Source organism: Lagenorhynchus albirostris, chromosome 2 (genome assembly GCF_949774975.1).
Source record: "Lagenorhynchus albirostris chromosome 2, mLagAlb1.1, whole genome shotgun sequence".
In the NCBI taxonomy this organism is placed as follows: domain Eukaryota; kingdom Metazoa; phylum Chordata; class Mammalia; order Artiodactyla; family Delphinidae; genus Lagenorhynchus; species Lagenorhynchus albirostris.
This window is the reverse complement of record NC_083096.1, coordinates 108,237,054-108,263,943: the sequence shown is the minus strand read 5'-3', so window position 1 is coordinate 108,263,943 and position 26,890 is coordinate 108,237,054. Positions and strand designations below refer to the sequence as shown.

Genomic DNA, 26,890 nt, shown 5'->3' with positions numbered 1-26,890 from the left:
AATTTCCCAGAGAAGAAAAACATTTAATAAGTACAATATTCTCCATACAGAATAAATATAAATTTATGCATAGAATCATTGTAGTGAAACTGCAGACCACAAAGACAACATTTTGAAAATACCCAGGGAGAAAGGAAAGACTAACAGCTAACTTTTCAATAGCAATAATAGAAGCAGTGGAATATTGCCTTCAGAGCACTGGAAAATAAAATGTCAACCTGAAATTGTGTAGGACGTAAACTTTTTTTAAGAATGAAATCAGTTAAAATATTTTTTAAAGGAGGGTTTATGATCAAGGTCCTACTCTAAAGGAAGTGCTTCAAGAACAAAGAAAATGATCCCCCAAGATGATCAAAGATACAAAAAAGGCTTGTGAGCAAATAAAATGGTAAACACTTAGGTAAATCTAAATAAACCAAATCCATACATAGAAGCCTTTTTTTTCTATGTTAAGTCAACAGAAATTCTGGACAACAGATGTAAGAAAATTGAAATAGAGAAGATCAGAGCTAAAGTATTCTATTGTGTTGTTGGGGTGTCTAGGTCTTTTTTGTTTTAACATTTTTATTGGAGTATAATTGCTTTACAAGGGTGTGTTAGTTTGTGCTGTATAACAAAGTGAATCAGCTATACATATACATATATCCCCATATCTCCTCCCTCTTGCGTCTCCCTCCCACCCTCCCTATCCCACCCCTCTATCAGTTTATCAGTTTAACCAGCTCGGTCACAAAACACCGAGCTGATCTTCCTGTGCTATGCGACTGCTTCCCACTAGCTATCTAGTTTACATTTGGTAGTGTATATATGTCCATGCCACTCTCTCACTTTGTCAGGGAAGGGTAAGCTGCGTGTCAAGGTATATCATATACAATCATAAAATGTCAAGGATATTCACTGAAAGAATATAGTGTGTATAAATTCCAAACCAAAGGTAACATGGTAGAACTCTAAATGTATAGCAATATAAATGGAGCAGACTCACTAGTTAAAACCAAGGTATAGATTTTTAAAAGGAAATCTGATTTTATAATGTTTACAAAAAGATAAATCTAAAACATATGTACGCAGAGAAGTTAAAAGTAAAAGTAGGAGGAAATACATATAATGCAAAAACCAATCAAACTAAAGCTATGGTAGCTCTATTTAATATCAAACAAAACTGATTTTAGACCCATCTTGAAAAAAATGTGTCACTTAGAGTGTTTCTACACAATGATAAAAGATTCAATTCACCAAAAAGATATAATAATTCCAAGCATATATGTATCTAATAAAATAGTCTCTAAATACATAAAGCAAAAATTCTTAGAGCTACTTTAAAAAACTAGCAAATATCCATCAGGGTGGAAGAATTCAACTCATTATTGGACAACAGACTTTCTAATCAACAAAGATATAAAATGTTAGAAGAAAACAGTAAACTTGGTCCAGTGGACGTACATAGATTTCTGCCTCCAACAATTAAGGGATTCCACAGTTTTTTTCAAGTACATATGGAGCATTTACAAAAATTGAGCCATAAAACAAATGGCAGAAAATTACAGAGTATAGTTATACCAATTATATTTCCTACGTGCTTAGAACAAAAAAATTACATATATGTATATATATGTGTGTGTGTATATAAAGTATTTGAGAAAAAAATTTACCCTTTCAATAATGGAGAAAATGAAATAATAGTAATCATTAAATACTTATAACTGAGTAATAGTAAAAACATTGCATTACATACCAAAACTTGAGATGCAGCAAAAGTGGTTCTTCCAGGGAACTTTATAAACTAACTACTTATTAGAAAAAGGAAGGTTAAAAATGGATCAAATTGTTCAGTTTAAAAAGATAGGGGAAAAAAAACACCAATAACCAAAGTAAATAGTAAAAATAGTCAATATAATAGAAACAAAAGCCAAAATCTTGTTCCTTTAAAATGCTAACAAAGTAGACACAGCTCTGAAAAGATGAAATGAGAGAAGGCATAAAAAATACTACCTATTATAAATGAAAATGCAAGTGCGAGAAAGATTTTTTAAAATTGAAACGAGGGCTTCCCTGGTGGGGCAGTGGTTGAGAATCTGCCTGCTAATGCAGGGGACGCGGGTTCGAGCCCTGGTCTGGGAGGATCCCACATGCTGCGGAGCAGCTAGGCCCGTGAACCACAACTACTGAGCCTGCATGTCTGGAGCCTGTGCTCCACAGCAAGAGAGGCGCGATAGTGAGAGGCCTGCGCACCACGATGAAGAGTGGCCCCCGCTTGCCACAACTAGAGCAATCCCTCGCACAGAAACGAAGACCCAACACAGCAAAAATAATTAATTAAAATTGAAAGAAAATACTTCAGCATAACACAAATAAATTTGAGAACTTAAAATAGTGGAGTTAATCTTTGAAAACGATAAGAATACTAACCTAGAAAGAAATTAAAAGACTGAATAATCTCATAACAATTAAAAAAATAAAAGCAGAAGTTAAAAGTCTTTCCACAAAGAAAACAGTGGGTCTGGATTGCTTTACAAGTGAATCCTTCCAAATTTCAAGGAAGAAATTATTTTAACCACATAGAAAGTTTTTGAGATAATGGGGAAAAGTTACATTTTCTAGCTCATTCTATGAAGCCAGTATAATCTAGATAACAAAATATACAAGAAGAGTAAGTTACTAGCAAATTTCACTCATGAATATGGATTTAAAAATACTAAACAAAATATTACCAACTCAGATTCAGTGATGTATGCAAAAGACACTTTTCCATTAGCAAATTTGGCTTATCCTGGTAATGTAAGGATGGCTTAATATTAGAAAATCTATAATTGTCATTTACCATAGTAACGGATTAAAGGAGAAAAAGTAATAGATTTAGAAAGAGCTGATCACATTCTTGCTTTAATGGGGTGGGACAGAGCTGGTTAAACTGATAAGTGGTATCTATAGTAAAACAAAAAACACAAGTAACTAAAATCAATAGCATCATCCCATACGAGGAAACATTCTCTTTAAAATTGGGGAATAGAACTAGGATGCCTGTCATTACTACTTCTTTTCAACATTGAACTCCTTTAATATAAGGGTTAAAAGGAGGATATAAAATGGTTATTATTTGCAGATGATATGATTATCAACCTACAAAACTCAAAAGACTAAAATTTGCTAGCAATCATAGTTTATCCAAGATTCTGGTTATAAGATGAAGATAAAAAAGTCAGTGACTTATCTGTGGACCATCACGAAATAATTAGAATACATAATATTTTTAAAACACAACTTTTACATAGCAACAAAACTAAGTTACCTAGAAATAAATTTAACAAAAGATGTGCAAGACTGGTTTTGTTTTGCTTCTAATTCTTCACTGGGAGACACTAAAGACCTAAGTGAATGTAGAATATCCCATCTTATGGTGTGATGTCAAGTGCTCCTCAAGTTGCTCTGTAGATTTAATGCAACTCCAGTCAGAATCTCAACATTTTTTTATAGAACTTTACAAACCCATTCTCAGATTTATGTAGAAGAGCAAAAGGGCAATAATAGTAAAGAACAGTTTAAGAAATTCCAGAAGAACAAAGAGGAGGAGAGGGAATTTGCCCTACCACATATCAAGAATTATGAAAATGTAGCAATTATTGTAGAATTGGTACATATTACAAATGGAGAAAGAGAGCCAAGGGATAGACCTACACATATATGAAACTGATATGTAAAAGAAACAATATGTTAATTTAGTGGAGAAAAAAGAAAATGTTCCATAGGTAGAGCTAGGAAAATTGTTTATCCATATGGAAAGGGAAAAAAACAATTTGTGTCACACCGTTATAAAAATTTCAAATGAAATAAAAAGTAAGACTTAAAACTTTGGAAATATATGTAGGAGAAGAAAGCACTAAAATGTAAGAAAAATTCATAAATTCAACTAATAAAATTCAAAATTTCTGTTTATCAAAAGACATCATAAAGTAAAAAGGCAAGTCACAAACTAGAAGTAGATTTATTTCCATCACATGTAACAGAGAAAGAATGATAGCTAACATAAATTAAAAATTCCTGAAACTCAATAAGGAAAACAATGGGAAATTTCAAAAGATATGAACAGATATTTCACAGGGACAGTAAACATGCCCAATCTCAACTGTAGTTAGAAACTACAAATTCAAGACCATACTCACATACAATTGCACACATTCAATTGGCAAAAATTTTAAATTCACACCATATCAAGTAATGGAGATGGAGTGGAAAAATGAGATCTCATGTAAATTGCTGTGAGGAGTATATAGAAATACCCACTCTGGAAAAACAATTTGGTATTGTCTTGTACAGCTGAACATGATACCCAGCAATTCCACTTGAGTACTGTATCCTGAAGAAACTTTTTACATATGCACCAAGAGTCATGAACAAGAATTTTCCTAGCATTATTTGTAAGCAAAAACTGGAAACAACCCAAATGCTCATCAGTGGAAGAGAACAGTTTAATAAAATATAGTATAATTACACCATGAAATATTATAGGGCAATGAAAATCAGCTGCCCTTATAGTGAACAGTACAAAAGAGCAAAATGTGTGAAAGAAGCTAATTAAAGACTGTATATAGCCTGTTTTTTTTTTTACATCTTTATTGGAGTATAATTGTTTTACAGTGGTGTGTTAGTTTCTGCTTTATAACAAAGTGAATCAGTTATACATATACATATGTTCCCATATCTCTTCCTCCCTCCCACCCTCCCTATCCCACCCCTCTAGGTGGTCACAAAGCACCGAGCTGATCTCCCTGTGCTATGCAGCTGCTTCCCACTAGCTATCTACCTTACGTTTGGTACTGTATACATGTCCATGCCTCTCATTCGCCTTGTCACAGCTTACCCTTCCCCCTCCCCATATCCTCAAGTCCATTCTCTAGTAGGTCTGTGTCTTTATTCCTGTCTTACCCCTAGGTTTTTCATGACATGTTTTTTTCTTAAATTCCATATATATGTGTTAGCATACGGTATTTATCTTTCTCTTTCTGACTTACTTCACTCTGTATGACAGACTCTAGGTCCATCCACCTCATTACAAATAGCTCAATTTCATTTCCTTTTATGGCTGAGTAATATTCCATTGTATATATGTGCCACATCTTCTTTATCTGTTCATCCGATGATGGACACTTAGGTTGTTTCCATCTCCGGGCTATTGTAAATAGAGCTGCAATGAACATTTTGGTACATGACTGTTTTTGAATTCTGGTTTTCTCAGGGTATATGCCCAGTAGTGGGATTGCTGGGTCATATGGTAGTTCTATTTGTAGATTTTTAAGGAACCTCCATACTGTTCTCCATAGTGGCTGTACCAATTCACACTCCCACCAGCAGTGCAAGAGTGTTTCCTTTTCTCCACGCCCTCTCCAGCATTTTATTGTTTCTAGATTTTTTGATGATGGCCATTCTGACTGGTGTGAGACGATATCTCATTGTAGTTTGATTTGCATTTCTCAATGATTAATGATGTTGAGCGTTCTTTCAAGTGTTTGTTGGCAGTCTGTATACCTTCTTTGGAGAAATGTCTATGTAGATCTTCTGCCGATTTTTGAATTGGGTTGTTTGTTTTTTTGTTATTGAGCTGCATGTGCTGCTTGTAAATTTTGGAGACTAATCCTTTGTCAGTTGCTTCATTTGCAAATATTTTCTCCCATTCTGAGGGTTGTCTTTTGGTCTTGTTTATGGTTTCCTTTGCTGTGCAAAAGCTTTGAAGTTTCATTAGGTCCCATTTGTTTGTTTTTATCTCCATTTCTCGAGGAGTTGGGTCAAAAAGGATCTTGCTGTGATTTATGTCACAGAGTGTTCTGCCTATGTTTTCCTCTAAGAGTTTGATAGTTTCTGGCCTTACATTTAGGTCTTTAATCCATTTTGAGCTTATTTTTGTGTATGGTGTTAGGGAGTGATCTAATCTCATACTTTTACATGTATCTGTCCAGTTTTCCCAGCACCACTTATTGAAGAGACTGTCCTTTCTCCACTGTACATTCCTGCCTCCTTTATCAAAGATAAGGTGACCATATGTGCGTGGGTTTATCTCTGGGCTTTCTATCCTGTTCCATTGATCTATCTTTCTGTTTTTGTGCCAGTACCATACAGTCTTGATTACTGTAGCTTTGTAGTATAGTCTGAAGTTAAGGAGCCTGATTCCTCCAGCTCCGTTTTTCATTCTCAAGATTGCTTTGGCTATTCGGGGTCTTTTGTGTTTCCATACAAATTGTGAAATTTTTTGTTCTAGTTCTGTGAAAAATGCCAGTGGTAGTTTGATAGGGATTGCATTGAATCTGTAGATTGCTTTGGGTAGGAGAGTCATTTTCACAATGTTGATTCTTCCAATCTAAGAACATGGTATATCTCTCCATCTATTTGTATCATCTTTAATTTCTTTCATCAGTGTCTTATAATTTTCTGCATACAGGTCTTTCGTCTCCTTAGGTAGGTTTATTCCTAGATATTTTATTCTTTTTGTTGCAATGGTAAGTGGGAGTGTTTTCTTGATTTCACTTTCAGATTTTTCATCATTAGTGTATAGGAATGCCAGAGATTTCTGTGCATTAATTTTGTATCCTGCCACTTTACCAAATTCGTTAATTAGCTCTAGTAGTTTTCTGGTAGCGTCTGTAGGATTCTCTATGTATAGTATCATGTCGTCTGCAAACAGTGACAGCTTTACTTCTTTTCCGATTTGGGTTCCTTTTATTTCCTTTTCTTCTCTGATTGCTTGGCTAAAACTTCCAAAACTATGTTGAATAAGAGTGATGAGAGTGGGCAACCTTGTCTTGTTCCTGATCTTAGTGGAAATGGTTTCAGTTTTTCACCATTGAGGATGATGTTGGCTGTGGGTTTGTCATATATGGCCTTTATTATGTTGAGGAAAGTTCCCTTTATGCCTACTTTCTACAGGGTTTTTATCATAAATCGGTGTTGAATTTTGTCAAAAGTTTTCTCTGCATCTATTGAGACGATCATATGGTTTTTCTCCTTCAGTTTGTTAATATGGTGTATCATGTTGATTGATTTGCGTATATTGAAGAATCCTTGCATTCCCGGAATAAACCCCACTTGATCATGGTGTATGATCCTTTTTATGTGCTGTTGGATTCTGTTTGTTGAGGACTTTTGCATCTATGTTCATCAGTGATATTGGCCTGTAGCTTTCTTTCTTTGTGACATCCTTGTCTGGTTTTGGTATCAGGGTGATGGTGGCCTCATAGAATGAGTTTGGGAGTGTGCCTCCCTCTGCTATATTTTGGAAGAGTTTGAGAAGGATAGGTTTTAGCTCTTCTCTAAATGTTTGATAGAATTCGCCTGTGAAGCCATCTGGTCCTGGGCTTTTGCTTATTGGAAGATTTTTAATCACAGTTTCAATTTCAGTGCTTGTGATTGGTCTGTTCATATTTTCTATTTCTTCCTGTTTCAGTCTTGGCAGGTTGGCTTTTCTAAGAATTTGTCCATTTCTTCCAGGTTGTTCATTTTATTGGCATAGAGTTGCTTGTAGTAATCTCTCATGATCTCTTTTATTTCTGCAGTGTCAGTTGTTACTTCTCCTTTTTCATTTCTAATTCTGTTGATTTGAATCTTCTCCCCTTTTTTCTTGATGAGTCTGGCTAATGGTTTGTCAGTTTTGTTTATCTTGTCCAATAACCAGCTTTTAGTTTTATTGATCTTTGCTATCGTTTCCTTCATTTCTTTTTCATTTATTTCTGATCTGATCTTTATGATTTCTTTCCTTCTGCTAACTTTGGCGTTTTTTTTTGGTTCTTCTTTCTCTAATTGCTTTAGGTGCAAGGTTAGATTGTTTATTTGAGATGTTTCCTGTTTCTTAAGCTAGGATTGTATTCCTATAAACTTCCCTCTTAAAACTGCTTTTGTTGCATCCCATAGGTTTTGGGTCGTCGTGTCTCCATTATCATTTGTTTCTAGGTATTTTTTTATTTCCTCTTTGATTTCTTCAGTGATCACTTCGTTATTAAGTAGTGTATTGTTTAGGCTCCATTGTTGTATTTTTTACAGATCTTTTCCTGTAATTGATATCTAGTCTCATAGCGTTGTGGTCAGAAAAGATACTAGATACAATTTCAATTTTCTTAAATTTACCAAGGCTTGATTTTTGACCCAAGATATGATCTGTCCTGGCGAATGTTCCATGAGCGCTTGAGAAAAATGTGTATTCTGTTGTTTTTGGATGGAATGTCCTATAAATATCAATTAAGTCCATCTTGTTTAATGTATCGTTTAAAGCTTGAGTTTCCTTATTTATTTTCATTTTGGATGATCTGTCCATTGGTGAAAGTGGGGTGTTAAAGTCCCCTACTATGAATGTGTTACTGTCGATTTCCCCTTTTATGGCTGTTAGTATTTGCCTTATATATTGAGGTGCTCCTATGTTCGGTGCATAAATATTTACAATTGTTATATCTTCTTCTTGGATCGATCCCTTGATCATTCTGTAGTGTCCTTCTTTGTCTCTTCTAATAGTCTTTATTTTAAAGTCTATTTTGTCTGGTATGAGAATTGCTACTCCAGCTTTCTTTTGGTTTCCATTTGCATGGAATATCTTTTTCCCTCCCCTTACTTTCAGGCTGTATGTGTCTCTAGATCTGAAGTGGGTCCCTTGTAGACAGCATATATATGAATCTTGTTTTTGTATCCATTCAGCCAATCTGTGTCTTTTGATGGGAACATTTAGTCCATTTACATTTAAGGTAATTATTGATATGTGTGTTCCTATTCCCATTTTCTAAATTGTTTTGGGTTCGTTATTGTAGGTCTTTTCCTTCTCTTGTGTTTCTTGCCTAGGGAATTTCCTTTAGCATTTGTTGTAAAGCCGGTTTGGTCGTGCTGAAGTCTCTCAGCTATTGCTTGTCTGTAAAGGTTTTAATTTCTCCACCAAATCTGAATAAGATCCTTGCTGGGTAGAGTAATCTTGGTTGCAGGTTTTTATCCTTCATCTCTTTAAATATGTTCTGCCAGTCCCTTCTGGCTTGCAGAGTTTCTGCTGAAAGATCAGTGTTAACCTTATGGGGATTCCCTTGTGTGTTATTTGTTGTTTTTCCCTTGCTGCTTTTAATATGTTTTTGTTGGATTTAATTTTTGAATGTTTGATTAATATGTGTCTTGGCGTATTTCTCCTTCGATTTATCCTGTATGGGACTCTGTGTGCTTCCTGGACTTGACTAACTATTTCCTTTCCCATATTAGGGAAGTTTTCAACTATAATCTCTTCAAATATTTTCTCAGTCCCTTTCTTTTTCTCTTCTTCTTCTGGAACTCCTATAATTCGAATGTTGGTGCGTTTAATGTTGTCCCAGAGGTCTCTGAGACTGTCCTCAGTTCTTTTCATTCTTTTTTCTTTATTCTGCTCTGCAGCAGTTATTTCCACTAGTTTATCTTCCAGGTCACTTATCCGTTCTTCTGCTTCAGTTATTCTGCTATTGATCCCATCTGGAGTATTTTTAATTTCATTTATTGTGGTGTTCGTCATTGCTTGTTTCATCTTTACTTCTTCTAGGTCCTTGTTAAATGTTTCTTGCATTTTGTCTATTCTATTTCCAAGATTTTGGATCATCTTTACTATCATTATTCTGAATTCTTTTTCAGGTAGACTGCCTATTTCCTCTTCATTTGTTAGGTCTGGTGGGTTTTTATCTCACTCCTTCATCTGCTGTGTGTTTTTCTGTCTTCTCATTTTGCTTATCTTAGTGTGTTTGGGGTCTCCTTTTTGCAGGCTGCAGGTTCGTAGTTCCTGTTGTTTTTGGTGTCTGTCCCCAGTGGCTATAGTTGGTTCAGTGGGTTATGTAGGCTTCCTGGTGGAGGGGACTAGTGCCTGTGTTCTGGTGGATGAGGCTGGATCTTGTCTTTCTGGTGGGCAGGTCCACGTCTGGTGGTGTGTTTTGGGGTGTCTGTTGACTTACGATGATTTAAGGCAGGCTTTCTGCTAATGGGCAGGGTTAGTTGTTTGGCATAGGGTGTCTAGCACTGTAGCTTGCTGGTCGTTGACTGAAGCTGGGTGCTGGTGTTGAGATGGAGATTTCTGGGAGATTTTCGCCCTTTGATATTATGTGGAGCTGGGAGGTCTCTTGTGGACCAGTGTCCTGAAGTTGGTTCTCCCACCTCAGAGGCACAGCCCTGACCCCTGGCTGCAGTACCAAGAGCCTTTCATCCACACGGCTCAGAATAAAAGGGAGAAAAACAAGAAAGAAAGAAAGAAAGAAAGAAAGAGAGAAAGAGAGAAAGGAAGAAAGGAAAGAAAGGAAGGAAGGAAGGAAGAAAGGAAGGAAAAGAGAAAGGAGGGAGGGAGGGATGGATGGAGAAGGGGGAAGGAAAGAAAGAAAGAAGTAAAATAAAGTAAGATAAAGTTATTAAAATAAAAAATAATTAAGAAAAAAATTTTTTTAAAAGAAAAAAAAAAAAAAACACGGACTAATAGAACCCTAGGACAAATGGTGGAAGCAAAGCTATACAGACAAAATCTCACACAGAAGCATACACATACACACTCACAAAAAGAGGAAAAGGGAAAAAAATCATAAATCTTGCTCTCAAAGTCCACCTCCTCAATTTGGGATGATTCGTTGTCTATTCAGGTATTCCACAGATGCAGGGTACATCAAGTTGATGTGGAGCTTTAATCCGCTGCATCTGAGGCTGCTGGGAGAGATTTCCCTTTGTTTTCTTTGTTCTCACAGCTCCCGGGCCCCGCCTCTGCGTATAGGTCGCTGGAGGGCGTCTGTTCTTCGCTCAGACAGGTTGGGGTTAAAGGAGCAGCTGCTGCGGGGACTCTGGCTCACTCAAGCCGAGGGGAGGGAGGGGCACGGAGTGCAGGGCGAGCCTGCAGCGGCAGAGGCCGGCGGGACGTTGCACCAGCCTGAGGCGCGCCGTGCGTTCTTCCAGGGAAGTTGTCCTTGGATCCCGGGACCCTGGCAGTGGCGGGCTGCACAGGCTCCCGGGAGGGGCGGTGTGGATAGTGACCTGTGGTTGCACACAGGCTTCTTGGTGGCGGCAGCAGCAGCCTGAGCGTCTCATGCCCGTCTCTGGGGTCCGCGCTGTTAGCCGCGGCTCACGCCCGTCTCTGGAACTCCTTTAAGCAGCGCTCTTAATCCCCTCTCCTCGCGCACCAGGAAACAAAGTGGGAAGAAAAAGTCTCTTGCCTCTTCGGCAGGTCCAGACTTTTTCCCGGACTCCCTCCCGTCTAGCCATGGTGCACTAACCCCTTCAGGCTGTGTTCACGCAGCCAACCCCAGTCCTCTCCTTGTGCTCTGATGGAAGCTGAAGCCTCAGCTCCCAGCCCCGCCCACCCCGGCAGGTGAGCAGACAAGCCTCTCGGGCTGGTGAGTGCAGGTCGGCACCGATCCTCTGTGCGGGAATCTCTCCGCTTTGCCCTCCGCACCCCTGTGGCTGCGCTCTCTTCCGTGGCTCTGAAGCTTCCCCCACTCTGCCACCTGCAGTGTCCACCCGCGAAGGGGCTTCCTGGTGTGTGGAAACCTTTCCTCTTTCACAGCTCCCTCTCACTGGTGCAGGTTCCGTCCCTATTCTTTTGTCTCTGTTTATTCTTTTTTCTTTTGCCCTACCCAGGTACGTGGGGGGTTTCTTGCCTTTTGGGAGGTCTGAGGTCTTCTGCCAGCGTTCAGTAGGTGTTCTGTAGGAGTTGTTCCACCTGTAGACGCATTTCTGGTGTATCTGTGGGGAGGAAGGTGATCTCCGCGTCTTACTCTTCCGCCATCTTCCCCTCCAACTCAGCCTGGTATTTTTTAAAACTTAAAAACTAAGCCAAACTAAACATAAATGTGATTTTTTTTTAAAGCAAGTAATTGTTGAACGAAAATTAAGATAGGGGTTATCTGATGAGACAGAAGAATATGATAGTGGTGCAGAATATCCTGACAGGTAGAAGATGCTGGTAGTATTTTAGGTCATCAGTTTGGGTGGTGATTTAATCAGTTCAGTATATTAATAAATAATATACTCCTCACCATCTTGAGTCCTCACTGTTCTCCTTTTCCACCTTAAATTGCCATATCCATCATACTCTCCCACGTATGTGATCCTCAGCTCCCTGCTCCTTTCTTGCTTCTTTGTACAACCCTGTTAAACTCCCACCCAAACCCCTGTTAAATCTATTTCTGCATCTGAACAACCATGCTAACTCATCTCACTACCATGAAGTGAGTCAATACTAAATTTCCTTAGTCTAGTGGTTCTCAAACTTTACGGTGTATCAGAATCACTGGAAGGATTTGTACATGGGCTTCATCAAGCAGATTGTTTGTTTTGGTATTGAGTTGTATAAGTTCTTTTTTTTTTTTTTTTTTTTTTTTTTACGGTACATGGGCCTCTCACTGTTGTGGCCTCTCCCGTTGCGGAGCATAGGCTCCGGACGCGCAGGCTCAGCGGCCATGGCTCACGGGCCCAGCCGCTCCGCGGCATGTGGGATCTTCCCGGGCCGGGGCACGAACCCGTGTCCCCTGCCTCGGCAGGCGGACTCTCAACCGCTGCGCCAACAGGGAAGCCCTGTATGAGTTCTTTATATATTTTGGATATTAAGCCCTTATCTGATACACGGTTTGCAAACATTTTCTCCCATTCTGTAGGGTGCCTTTTCATTTTGTTAGTTGTCTCTTGCTGTGCAGTAGCTTTTTAGTTTGATGTAATCCTGCTTACTTATTTTTGTTTTTGTAGCTTGTGCTTTTGGTGTCATATCTAAAAAATCATTGCCCAGACCAATGTCAAAGAGCTTTTTTCCTATGTTTTCTTCTTGGAGTTTTATGGTATTAGGTCTTATGTTTTAAGTCTTTAATCCATTTTGAGTTAACTTTTGTGAGTGGTATGAGAGAGGTCCAGTTTCATTTTTCTGCATTTTTTTCATTTTCCTAACACCATTTATTAAAGGAACTATCCTTTCCCCATTGACTGTTCTTGGATCGCTTGTCAAATATTAATTGACTATAAATGCAGGGGATGGTTATTTCTGGGCTCTCTATACTGTTCTATGTCAATTTTTATGCAAGTACCATGCTGTTTTAATTACTATAGCTGTGTAGTACTGTTTGAGATGAGGACATGTGAATGCCTTTGGTTTTGTTGTTCTTTCTCAGGTTTGCTTTGGCTATTCGAGGTCTTTTGTGGCTCCAAACAAATTTTTAGGATTTTTTTTTCCTGTGGAAAATGTCATTTGAATTTTGATAGGGATTGCATTGAATTTATAGATGGCTTTGGGTAATACAGATGTTGTGTATAGAAACACAACTGATTTCTATATGTTGATTTCACATCCTGCAACTTTACTGAACTTGTTCATTAGTTCTAATAGTTTTTTTGGTTCAGTCTTGGGTTTTCTTTAGATCGTATAATCTTCGAACAACAATTTTACTTCCTCCTTTCCAATTTGGATGCCTTTTTATTTCTTGCTTGACATTTTTCTCATTCCAATTTTGATTGCTTGCTGATTTTGCTGTAGCTTTATTTTCCTTTACATTGGAGACAGAAATACTGTCTTTATGTCAAAGGAATAAGTTTGTCCTCTAGCATCAAAACACATTGCTATTCTTAAATTGAGAATAGGTGTAAATGATGGGCTAACATCTAGGAACTATGTTGTAAGAGATGGAGTAGAATGAGAGACAAGACTGGTTACAAAATTTATTTTTCTTTCTTTCTTGTGTGTGTGTGCATGCCAAGTAGGTATTTGTATAAATTAAATACCTATTTAATCTGTAAAATACCCCTCCTCCCTTCAGATAATCAGCACTGTATATCTCCTAGGCATGAACACACATAAACAGAAAGCCAGAAATCCAAGATATCAAGATCACCATCTTGGCACTGGACTTTCTAGGGCAGTTTAACTGTTCCTATTTTCACTGACTTTTTAGACCTTGCCTTTTTTTCCCCCTTTCTACTCAGATCTACTTTATTCACTTGCTTGTCATCCTGTATTAATCAGTTCTCTGACTTGAAACCATTGAGTGCTTGTGACATTAGTATTACCATCTTTTTCTGTTTTTAGAAGTAAAATAGTGTATTTTAAAACTTTAGTCTCCCATATATGATCTCATTTAATCCCCAAGACTACCCTATGAAGTTGGTGGAGTGAAGTAAGTTGCCCCAGCTCACACAGCTGCTAAGTGGCAGAGCCAGAACTATGACCCTTTCCTTGCCCAGTACCTTTTCTGTTACACTACAAACTTTTTGTTTAAGTTGGTTTTAAATTAGACCAGTCAATAGTTAACTCCCCCTGAAAGTAAGATGAAGACAGAATAAAGTTAAAACTCCCCTCTCCCTTCCCCCAGGAATACTAACTACATCAGTGGTATTACATCTTACTGCATCACATCGGGAGATAGTAATCTCAAATTTTTCCACTAAGTTTGATCACTTGGTTGAGGTGGTGATCATCAGATCTCTCTTTCTGAAGATACCGTTTTACCCTTATAACTAATAGACAATCCGAGGTAATACTTGAGGATCATTTGATTTCCAAAAACCTTCCTCCCAATACTCATCTGAGTAAATTATTACACTAGAAGTTGCAAAATAATTTCCCAACTCTAGTATTTCATCTACATGCATTAGCTGCCATTCTTGTTCTTGTTTTTTTTAAGCTTTTCCTTTTTCCTCATAACCTCACTTTTTTTTTTAAATTTGAGTATCACTATAGATGCAAGGACTTTTTAAAATCATTGTGTTATAATCCATTACTATTACTGCTTTTTTCTTGGATGCTTAAATTGTTCCCAGATTTGAGCCCATTTGTCTTTGAGTACCTCCTTGCTTTCTTGCACTATAAGATGTTCCAGGCCCACTTTGTGTGTTCCCTGCAAACCTGGAATTAGCCTTTTTTTTTTTTTTTTTTTTTTTTTGCGGTACGCGGGCCTCTCACTGTTGTGGCCTCTCCCGTTGCGGAGCACAGGCTCCGGATGCGCAGGCTCAGCTGCCACGGCTCACGGGCCCAGCCGCTCCGCGCCATGTGGGATCTTCCCGGACCGGGGCACGAACCCGTGTCCCCTGCATCGGCAGGCGGACTCTCAACCACTGTGCCACCAGGAAAGCCCCTTTTTTTTTTTTTTTTTTGAGAAAGAATATTTAGGAACTAAAATCTGATTGCTATTGTGAAGTCATGATATCTAGACCCTTTCAGTTGATAGACGAAGAAAATAAACCTCTTTGAAAATCAGGAGTTCATGCTAATTTAAATGGAGCCTCACAGGATTCTTTTTCAATTTAACCTCATTTCATATTTTCATCTCTCTTCTGCCATTATAGACCCTCATTTTTAAGAGTCTATATGGTGATTCAATTTCATACTAGAAAGCATTATTTTTTACTTGTTTTAGAAAAATTTGTTCAGTTTACCAAAGAGATCAGTATACTTTATTTGAAAATTAATAGGAGGGACTTCCCTGGCAGTCCAGTGGTTAAGACTCCGCACTTCCATTGCAGGGGGCACAGGTTCGATCCCTGTTCGGGGAACTAAGATCCCCCGCATGCTGTGCGGCTCGGCCAAAAAAATATATATAATTAATATGAAAGTTTAAAAACCTCATGTCTCTACTTTCAATGCCTCAGTAGGAAATAGGCAAGCAGTGGTCCTAAAAAAAAAATCGTTTTCAGGTGATTGTTGTTATAATTCCTAATTTCTATTTTCTTTTTAGCTGTTTATACAAAGTCATCACAGTCACACATTTACTTCTCCAAGCGTACAGATTCACATTTTAGATTCTCAATGGAATCCAGTTCAGTATTTTTGACATTTACAGCATTATGCTGAATTGTAGCATTTGCTTCTTCATGCTTTTATATTTCAGTGAGCTACTTTTGAGTTGCTGGTTTACTTCTTGAAATATGGACATAATGCAATACAATAAAAATAATGAAAAATGCGTACTAACCGAAACTAAACAATATGCAAAAGACAAATACCTTATTGCCTTATCTGATAAACGCAGTCTGTGTAGTATGCATGAAATATTTAAGAGTGTAAGTATTAACAAAAGAGTTAGGTTTCTATGGAAATAGTAACTGCTTTTATCTTTTACAAATTTGAAATTGTGTGAAAAAACCTTAATCCCAGTAATTTTATCTCTGACCCCCAAACTGCATGTAAACCACTTAGTAGACGTCCAGGGATTTCTAGCACCTAAACACTGTAAAAAAGAGTTGTAGCTTTTTCTAATCCACCATCCTGGACTCATCAAAGCCCAGGATCTTTTGGATAAAGTAAATAAATTGCAATTCGATTTCTAAAGAACCCCTGATGCCTCCTTGGTACCTGCTTTATCTTTACACACTGATACTACTGCTTTACTCCTCCCTCAAGTTGTTTGTGTTATAGTCTAGTTAGAATAGGTAGAAAATAAATGCCAAAATGGCCTTTAAATGTTGTCATTTGAAGCTAACACTCCAAACTGGAGACCTTTGAAATGAGACCTTTGAAGAAAAGAGCAGTCTGAATTGAAGTGTGCATAACTGTTTTGAACTGGAAATTACCTCTAGTTTAGTGAATAAAACCTATATAAATTAAATAAAACAAGGCATATATATTTCTTTTTTCTGTATTATGTCTTATACTTATCCATGTAGAGATGTCCAAGCATAGGATTCAGGAAGAGGACTGGGCTGGAGATATGAGGGTCGTTGGATGGTAACTGAAGTCACAGGGGTAGATGAGGTCACTTAGGGTTGAGTGTGGAGAGCAACAAGATAGAAGGGTCAACCAAGGACAAAATTCTAAGGGATGAGTAGAAGAGGAAGACTCAACAGAGACCTAAAAGCAGTAACCAGAGGTAGGAAGGAAATAAGGAGAGAATTAGTATTATGAAAGCCTAGGGAAAGAGAGTTTCAAAGAGGATTGAAAATGGACAACAATGTGAAGCGTTAATTGGTGAAGATGAGGTCTGAGATGTTCCACCTGCTTTAGCAACATGGATATTTTTGAGACCATGATGAGAGTAGTTTTACTGGTGTGCCCAGGGCTGAAACTAGCCTGCAATGCTTTACAGTGGGAATGAGGGGGAATCTTTCAAGAAGTTTGGCTATGAAGAGCAAGAAAGTGCCAGGGATCAAGGAGTTTAGGACACAGAAGACATTGGAATGTGTTTACATGTTGATGGGAGGGAGCAAGCCAGCCACACTGCTTGTAATCCCCACAGAACCATGCAGTATGAGGCCTCCTTGTTTAATTCATGGTGATCATCTTCACTCTTCCCAGAGATGGGGCTAAACCCAGTGAACTTAAGTGCTAATCATCTTCCAGATTCTGCTAAAGTAAAACAGTCTTTCTCTGACCATTCTCTCCCAACATAGAATTAATCAAATCCTCTTGTGTCCCCACCATAACCTGCAAAATACTCTCCATGCTTTATTGCATTTATTTGTTTACATGTCTCTTTTCTCCATAAGTTGTGTTTTATTCATCTTAGATGCCAAGTGCACAGCTCTGTCGCTGATACACTGTAGTGTTCAATAAATAGTAATAGCCTTTTATAAAGCAATAACCTTCATTTAAAAAAATCAGGTATTTTGTGTTACCGTATTGGATCTTCACAACAACTCTGTGAAAAAAGCACTGTAATATTCTCATTTTATAAATAAGAAACTTGAGACTTAAGAGAGCTAAGTAACTTGTGCAAAGTCACATAGTAAGTGGAAGAGACAGGACTCAAACCCAGTCTGTTAGCAAGATTCATGCTCTTAAGCTCACTATAGTCAATGCAAGATTGAATAAATGAATGAATGGATGGGTATCAAGGAATTCAGAAGGACAAAATTCCCACAAATGAACTACCACACCATTTGTTAAACATAACACATACTGAGAGTGTCCAGTTAGTTGCTCAATAAATGCTTTCTGTTGGGAAAAAAAAAATGGAACAGTTGCAAAACTGACATGTAAACTTCCAGACTGTTAACCACTGGAGCCTTCTTTCTTATTCTTCCTTTCTAGAAGACAAAAAGGATTAACATCCATGCTCTCTTTGTTCATCTGTGTACACCTTGCTCCAAGAGCTTAATGATACAGATGAAAGAACATGGCACTTTTGAGGAAATGAAACTTCACAGTAGCTGGAGTATATGTAAAAACTGCAATGGAGTAGGTGAGTAAAGACTAGGAAATGCAGGCATTGTGGGCTGTGTTCAGAAAGGTGGGTTTTTTTGCTCGTTTGTTTTTAATTTTTATTTTATATTGGAGTATAGTTGATTTACAATGTTGTATTTCAGGTGTACAGCAAAGGGATTCAGTTATACATATACATATAGCTATTCTTTCTCAGATTCTTTTCCCACATAGGTTATTAGAGAATATTGAGTAGAGGCCCCTGTGCTATATAGTAGGTCCTGTTGGGTGTCTATTTTACAAATAGCAGCGTGTATATGTTAATCCCAAACTCCTAGTTTAGCCCTCTCCCAACCTTTCCCCTTTGGTATCCATAAGTTTGTTTTCGAAGTCTGTGAGTCTGTTTCTGTTCTGTAAATGAGTTCCTTTGTACCATTATTTTTAGAATCCACATATAAGTGATATCATATGATATTCATCTTTCTCAGACTTTATTTAGCATGATAATTTCTAGGTCTATCCATGTTGCTGCAAATGGCATTATTTCATTCTTTTTTATGGCTAAGCAATATTCCATTGTATATATGTACCACATCTTCTTTATCCATTCATCTGTTGGTGGACACTTAGGTTGCTTCCATGTCTTGGCTATATTGTAGATAGTGCTGCTATGAACATTGGGGTGCATGTGTCTTTTCAAATTATGGTTTTCTTCAGATATATGCCCAGGAGTGGGATTGCTGGATCATATGGTAGTTCTATTTTTAGTTTTTTAAGGACCCTCCATACTGTTCTCCATAGTAGCTGTACCAATTTACATTCCCACCAACAGTGTAGGAGGGTTCCCATTTCTCCACATCAGAAAGGGTTATTTGTCATAGGGGCAGATCTAAATTTTGTGGGGCCAAAAGTATATACAATTTGGGGGGCCATCTTTAAGAAATCCATGATTTTGTATTTATAGCTACAGAATTAAGTTCAGAGCCTTGGAAGGGGTCTGTGCAAGTGCACCTTAAGTTTCATTAGCTTTCTGATAAATCACCTATGCCTCAGAGCCACTGAAGCATCTTCAGCTGGGAGAAATGTGGTTAGATTTGCATGGGGAGAATGGATCAGAGGGTTCAAGTCTGAAGCCTGGAGCAGTAGCTTGGAGCCACCTCAGCAACTGTGGGAGATGATAAAGGCCTAAACTAGGGTAAGGCAGTCAGGAGAGAGAAAAGTGGGTGAATAAAGCCTCTTCAGGTGGTAGAAACAAAGGACTAGGACTGACTACAGGTAGCCCATAGGGGCCATATACCAACCACATCACAGAAATGTCTCCCCAAGCAATGTGATTTCCACTTATCCTTTAAGGGCCTTTTCCAGTTAAGTACTTTTTTCCTCTTTGTGCCCTGCTCTTTCCACACAGGTACAATGAATGTCTCCTTCTCTCTGACTCCCTTGGGCTTTGTACACACCTCCATCTTATACTCGCTCATAGCGTCAGGACAGGGCATGCCTTATTCACCTCTTGTATCTTGTATCTCCAGAGTCTTCATAGTGGAGGATGAAGGAATGGCCTGCTTTGCTCTATATAAAGACATTTAGAATAATATAAAATATTAGGAAGTTTCTATGAGTGATTGAGATTCAGCCTACGATTAGTTGTTGATATGAATTGTAGTTGGGCTCCAACATAATAAAAGTGTCCCTCTGACAACCACCACAAGAGTCATCCCTTATTTAAGTTTAGTTCTTCCTAATCTGTAGAGAAGTTCCACATATAAGCTGTCACTTAAAACTTATAGCGGGCTTCCCTGGTGGCGCAGTGGTTGAGGGTCCGCCTGCCGATGCAGGGGACACGGGTTTGTGCCCGGTCCGGGAAGATCCCACATGCTGCGGAGCGGCTGGGCCCGTGAGCCATGGTCGCTGAGCCTGCGTGTCTGGAGCCTGTGCTCCGCAACGGGAGAGGCCACAACAGTGACCTCTCCTTTTTGTGGCCCATGTACCACAAAAAAAAAAAAAAACAAAACCTTATAGCCACTTGGAAAATCATCACATGGAGGTAGCAAAGAGACCTAGGACTAGCCCTTATTTTGCTACTATTAGTGTGACCTTGGACAAGTGATTTCACCTTACTAGTGATATGTGAACATTTCACCCTAATGTTCTCATCTGTAAAATGACGAAGTTATAGTAGGTCATTGATTTTTAACCTTCGTTTTCAAACAAAATCTTCAGCATTACTCCAGCACATAACAAAGTCAGAGCAGAAGCAGGCTGAGGGCCCAGTTTGTCACTCACTGGAACTAATTCTGAGGTCTTCCGTCAAAGCCCCAAGCCTACACAGTTTGATGTCCATGCTACTAGAAGACCCTTAATTAAATGCCTTAGAGCTGTCATTGACCATCTCCAATATGATGGTCGACTCAAAGTCACTGAGCTAAACTGTGGTATAAGGGCCAAAATCCAAGCCCCTCTTTTGTACTGAAGAGCAAGACCTCTGCTCACAATGACAAATTAGGACAGTGAAAGAGGAGTTGTTCAAATACCAGATAATATTTGTTGGGCCACAGCAATGCAGGAGGATGTTGAAAGTTCTGAGTCCATCATTAAGTTTTCTGGTGTCTCATAGCTGTAGAGCTAGAAGGAACCACAGAGGCAGTAAGGTCTTTCCAGAGAAATCTCTTACAGATCAGCTAAGTCTCTGCTTAAATACCTTCAGTGAAGTCTTCAACCTGACCATATGGTCGTCTGGGAGCTCCATGCAACTTTTGCATCCTAGACCTGTCTTTCAGAACAGTATAGAACAAAGTAGCCTTTCCAACGTCTTTAAGAGCACTAAACCCAATTCTTTTGTGGTTTTAACTTTCTCAACTATGTCAATTTAAAACAAAATATCTTTTGACAGAATCTTAAATTCAACATAATATCACTCTTTGCTTGTTTTTATTACTCTTGTTAAGTACTTTACATACCAATGATCTTCTTTCCCAGATGTCTCAAAACATTTATTTCAAATAATGGCTGTCTTTTTCCCATTGTATATTCTTGCCTTTTTTGTCAAAGATTAATTGACTGTAGGTGTGTGGGTTTATTTCTGGGCTCTCTATTCTGTTCCATTGATCCATGTGTCTGTTTTTGTGCCAATACCATGCTGTTTTGATTAATTACTGTAGCTTTGTGGTATTGTCTGAAGTCTGGGAGAGTTATGCCTCCTGCTTTGTTCTTTTCCTTCAGGGTTGCTTTGGCAATTCTGGATCTTTCATGGTTCCTATAAATTTTAGGATTATTTGTTCTAGTTCTGTGAAAATTTTCATGGGTAATTTGATAGGAATCACATTAAATTTGTAGATTGCTTTGGGTAGTATGGCCATTTTAACAATATTAATTCTTCCAAGCCAAGAGCATAGGATATCTTTCCATTTCTTTGAATCATCTTCTGTTTCCTTTATTAATGTTTTATAGTTCTCAGAGTATAAGTATTTCACCTCCTTGGTCAGGTTTATTCCCAAGTATGCAACTGATTTCTGCATGTTAACCTTGTATCCTGCTACCTTGCTGAATTTATCAGTTCTAGTAGTTTTTGTGTGAAGTCTTTAGGGTTTTCTATATATAGTATCATGTCATCTGTATATAATGGCAGTTTTACCTCTTCCCTTCCAAGTTGGATACCTTTTATTCCTTTTTCTTGTCTGATTGCTGTGGCTAGGACTTCCAAAACTATGTTGAATATAAGAAGTGAGCGGGCATCCTTGTCTTGTTCCAGATTTTAGCAGGAAGGCTTTCAGCTTTTCACCATTGAGCAGTATATTGGCTGTGGGTTTGTCATAAATATCTTTTATTATGTTGAGATATGTTCCCTGTATACCCACTTTGGTAAGAGTTTTTATCATGAATGGGTGTCAAATTTTGTCAAATGCTTTTTCTGTGTCTATTGAGATGATCATGTGTTTTTTGTTTATGTGGTGTATCACATTGATTGATTTGTGTATATTGAATCATCCTTGTGAACTTGGGGTGAATCCCACTTTGTTGTGGCATATGATTTTTTATATGTTGCTGGATTTGGTTTGCTAATATTTTGTTGAGAATTTTTGCATCTGTATTCATCAAAGATATTGGCCTGTAATTTTTTGTGGTGGTGTCTTTGTCTGGCTTTGGTATCAGGGTGATGGTAGCTTCATAGAATGTCCTTGGGAGTATTCCTTCCTCTTCAATATCTGGAAGAGTTTGAGAAGGATTGGTATAAGTTCTTTGTATGTTTGGTAGAATTTGCCTGTGAAGCCATCTGGTTTTGGACTTTTGTTTGGAGGGGACTTTTGCTTTGTAGGGAGTTTTTACAGATTCTGTTTCACTTCTAGTGATCAGTCTGTTCAAATTATCTATTTCTTCTTGATTCAATTTTGGTTGGCTGTGTTTCTAGAAACTTGTGCATTTCTCCTAGGTTGTCAAATTTGTTGGCCTAATTGTTCATACTATTTCCTTATGGTTTTTTGTATTTCTGCAGTGTCGGTTGTTATGTCTTCAGCAAGTGGTGTTGGGAAAGTTGGACAGCCGCATGTAAATCAATGAAGTTAGAACACTCTCACCATACACAAAAATAAACTCAAAATGGCTTAGACTTAAACATAAGACATGACACCATAAAACTCCTAGAAGAGATCATAGGCAAAACATTCTTTGACATAAATTGTACCAATGTTTTCTTAGGCCAGTCTCCCAAGGCAATAGAATAAAAAACAAAAATAAACAAATGGGACCTAATCAAACTTACAAGCTTTTGCAGAGCAGCAAAGGAAACCATCAACAAAATGAAAAGACAACCTACAGAATGGGAGAAAATATTTGCAAATGATGCAAATGACAAGGGCTTTATTTCCAAAATATACAAACAGCTCATACAACTCAACAAGAAAACAAAAAACCCAGTCAAAAAGTGGGCAGAAGACCTAAACAGACATTTCTCCAAAGAAGACATATGGATGGTCAAAAAGCACATGAAAAGATGCTCAACATCACTAATTATTAGAGAAATGCAAATCAAAACTACAACGAGGTACCACCTCACACTGGTCAGAATGGCCATTGCTAAAAACTCTACAAATAACAAATTCTGGAGAGGATATGGAGAAAAGGGAACCCTCCTACACTGTTGGTGGGAATGTAAGTTGGTATAGTCACTATGGAAAAACAGTATGAGGTTCCTCAGAAAACTAAGAATAGAACTACCATATGATCCAGCAATCCCATTCCTGGGCATATATCCAGACAAAACTAATTCAAAGAGATACATGCACCCCTGTGTTCATAGCAGCACTATTCACAATAGCCAAGACATGGAAGCAACCTAAATGTCCACTGACAGATGAATGGATATACAATGGAATACTATTCAGCCATAAAAAAGAATGAAATAATTTAATTTGCAGCAACATGGATGCCACTAGAGATTATTATACTCAGTGAAGTCAGAAAGAGAAATACCATATAATATCACTTATATGTGGAATCTAAAATATGGCACAAATGATCCTATCTACAAAACAGAAACAGACTCATGGACATAGAGAGCAGACTTGTGCTTGCCAAGGAGGCGGGGGCTGCTGGAGAAATGGAGTGGGAGGTTGGGGTTAGCAGCTATTATATATAGAATGAATGGATAAACAACAAGGTCCTACTGTACACCAAAGATTCAGTATCCTATGATAAACCATAATGGAAAAGAATCTTAAAGTATATATAATGGAATCACTTTGCTGTACAGCAGAAATTAACACATTGTAAATCGACTTCACTTAAAAAAAGAGGAATGATGACCTAAAAAAACCCCAAAACGGCTATAGCAGCCATAGGCTGTTGCAGATCAGAGAAAAACCATGAGGTTGTGATACTCTGCAGAAGTTTCATGGTCACCTTTTCCCTGCTCCTCTTTCACCAAGTATAAGCTTGAGCGTCCTAGAATGGCAGTTAAAAGTCCCCCCAGCCAGAGAAATGCCAGTAAGGATTATGAATGGAAGTTTGTGCTTTTGAGAGATGCTGGCATCCCTGCGGCCTAGAGATCAGCCAAATAGTGGTTCTGCATGACACCTTAGGACCTTGAGATCCCGATGTAAGAAGTATGTATGTGTAATACCTGGGAGGGAGAGAGTGAGGTGGGTGTTCAGGGGGCCAAAAATCTCTCAGTAGCTCCATAATTTGCAAATGAGATTAAAACTCCAGCAACAGGAAAAGTCAGGGCCACTGACAATTGGAAATATTGGCATGGGGCAGAGAGGCCTCTTGGCTGGATTAGGACCAGATGGGTAATAGGCTGACCCCTCCCAGCTGTTCATCTTGATAATCAAAGTAAATCTTGCACCTGTGATACAAAATTAGCTCAGAAACCAAAGACAACCCTAGGTAAAGTACATTTGTTGCTTTGAACAGAGGCTTACTATCAAGAGATATTTAGTTTAAGAAGCATTTCATTCGGAGGAAGAGCTAAAAGAACAATTTCTAGCTATTAACTCCTTGTCTCCTGAGCGGATTTAAAAATAATTCAAAAACTCACTCTGAAGAGCTTTCCCCAAAGAGCCAGATACATGTATTGCACTGAATAATTCTGTTCATTTATAAATTGAAAAGAAGTCTATTTGAAAGCTACAACTTAAGTCAGGCCTGAAGCAGCTTCCTGTGAAGTAAGCTTCAACAGTATGGTTCAGTGGAAAGGAGCAGTGGATTGAGTGATCAAGAGACCTGAGTGAGTCCCATCTCTGCTAAGTGAACTTGGACAAAGCTTTTGGTTTCTCTAGGCTTCTCTGAACTACAAAATGGGGAGATCAGACGGCAGCAAACTCAGATTCCATGAAACTTACCAAATCCCTGAACTAGAGTAATAGAAATTGTTCATAAAAGTGGCTTCCAGCAAGTCTTTGTTTTAAATACCCGAATGGAAGGGGCCACAGTAACCAAGTTTTCAACTCTTTGTTTAAAGATGCTAGCATGAACAGGATGGATCTACTTTATCTTCATAGAAATGGCCTTGCATAGCTCACTAATATTCCTAACCTGCTAAAAATGCAGGCCCCAAACAGAAACAGGCTTCACATTCTACGTATGATCAGCTCCCAGTGAGGTGGTTGCCCACCTATGTATGGGGAGTTTTTCCACACCTGGAGGTAAGGCTGTAAGCTCCACTCTCTAAAACAGCAAGTACACCCCTCTGCCCACAGATTACTCTTTAAAATCAGTTTTATTGATCCATGTTTTTAAAATGTATTCTAAAAAATAGACCAAAATGTTGACATAGTTGAGTGGCAGGAGCTAGGTCCCTCCCTTCCCTTTATGCTTAGCTGCATTTTTCTAGTTATCTAATACATTTTCATAGCCAGGAAAATGAAGAAACTAAACAAATCACATTACTATACCTGAACTGCACCTATGTTTTAAAAATAAAGCACAGCAAACAGCTGGAAAGAAGAAAAATGCCAAAACGCTGGTGGCTATTTTTGGGTGGCTCATGGATGTTTTCATTATGCATTTCCCAAATGTTCTATAATGTGCATGCACTAACCTTCGATAACTGCAAAAATAACTATTTTAAGATTTACTTAACTGGTTGCAGCTTGCAGAGTCAGGCATTACTGAATGGGACTTTTGTGGTCAATCACTAGAAACTGGGGAGCATTAGAGGAGGGAGGCTACTGCTCTCAGTTCATACTTGGCAAGATGGAGATGTGTGGTGCTGGGGACCAAAACATTAACCTAGGGACATAAACCTAGGATTTCTTTCCTTCTTCGGTCTCACTCCGGGTAAGATGGGTTCTACGTGCCTGGCGTATACATTTCATCACTATCCTTGCAATCCTGTATTTGGGTTATATTGTTCTTGTGTTGATTTGTCTGGTGTTCTTCCACAGCTTTAAGTAGTAGTGTTTGAGTGTCCTACATTTTGTGTAAGGGAGAAATACCATTTGTCTTCGTGGTCCAATACCTATCCCCCTCCCATGGTCAACAGAAATGACAGTGGAAGTCTGATCTTACAGAGGGGAAAGTTCCTCTCTGGACCGGAGTTGCAATCTGCCCACCAAGGCCACAATAGGAGATTGTCCTTTTAATCTAGTGCTAACCCTTTTACAAATGTGTAAGAACCATGACACCTGTTTCATAGCAGTGGGTATGTTTGTTTAGCATGGATTCAAGTCCCCTGTACAAACTACCTAGCTGGCAAAAGGGCAAAACGTTGTTGGTCTTCGCTTACATTGCCTAGCAGTCAAGAGACCTTAAATCAGTGTTCCTCGGACTGAGATGCAAAACATGTACACATCACAATCACCTAGGGGGAAGGTGCTGGTTAAACAAATTCCTGGACATCCTCAGGCCCAATAATCTCCATTTTAAATATTCTTTAGACTATGAGTATCCCAATTAGTAGAAATAACAAAGAACTGTAGATACACAGATTCTATACAGTGAAATGTAAACATTTGGAAATTGAAATCTGTCTCTGTTACTAATTATTTACTAGCATCATCTTCTGCTCAATAAGCTCACTGAGAAAAAACACATAAACATTCTTATATCTCTAAAGCCAGTGCCGTTCAAGGCCCTGTTCATCACTTCTTGTTTTTTAATATACATATATTAAGAAATCACACACACACCTCCTTTTAAACTGCAAACTAAATATGTTCAACAGTGGTTCCTCAAAAGCCTGTTATTTCCATAACTTTATTAAAATAAGAAAATTAAATATATATGAAAAAATAATGGAAAACAAGGACCTCTATCAGCTTCATTAGCTACAATATGCATTATTTGTAATTATAAATTATATAAATTATAAATTACATGTAACATAACTGT

At 38.2% G+C, this 26,890-nt stretch overlaps 1 protein-coding gene across 1 annotated transcript in view; it reads left to right on the top strand.

Annotated features, from left to right (window-relative positions):
* The window catches only part of PKN2 (protein kinase N2), a 154,328-nt gene extending 128,870 nt beyond the window's left edge, over positions 1-25,458 (top strand). Inside the window, exons 23-24 of the mRNA XM_060139618.1 lie at positions 17,954-18,104; positions 25,020-25,458. Of these exons, the coding sequence (XP_059995601.1) occupies positions 17,954-18,104; positions 25,020-25,075 (207 nt within the window). The 3' untranslated portion in view covers positions 25,076-25,458. The remainder of the gene's footprint in view (positions 1-17,953; positions 18,105-25,019) is intronic.
* The last annotated feature ends 1,432 nt before the right edge of the window (positions 25,459-26,890 follow it).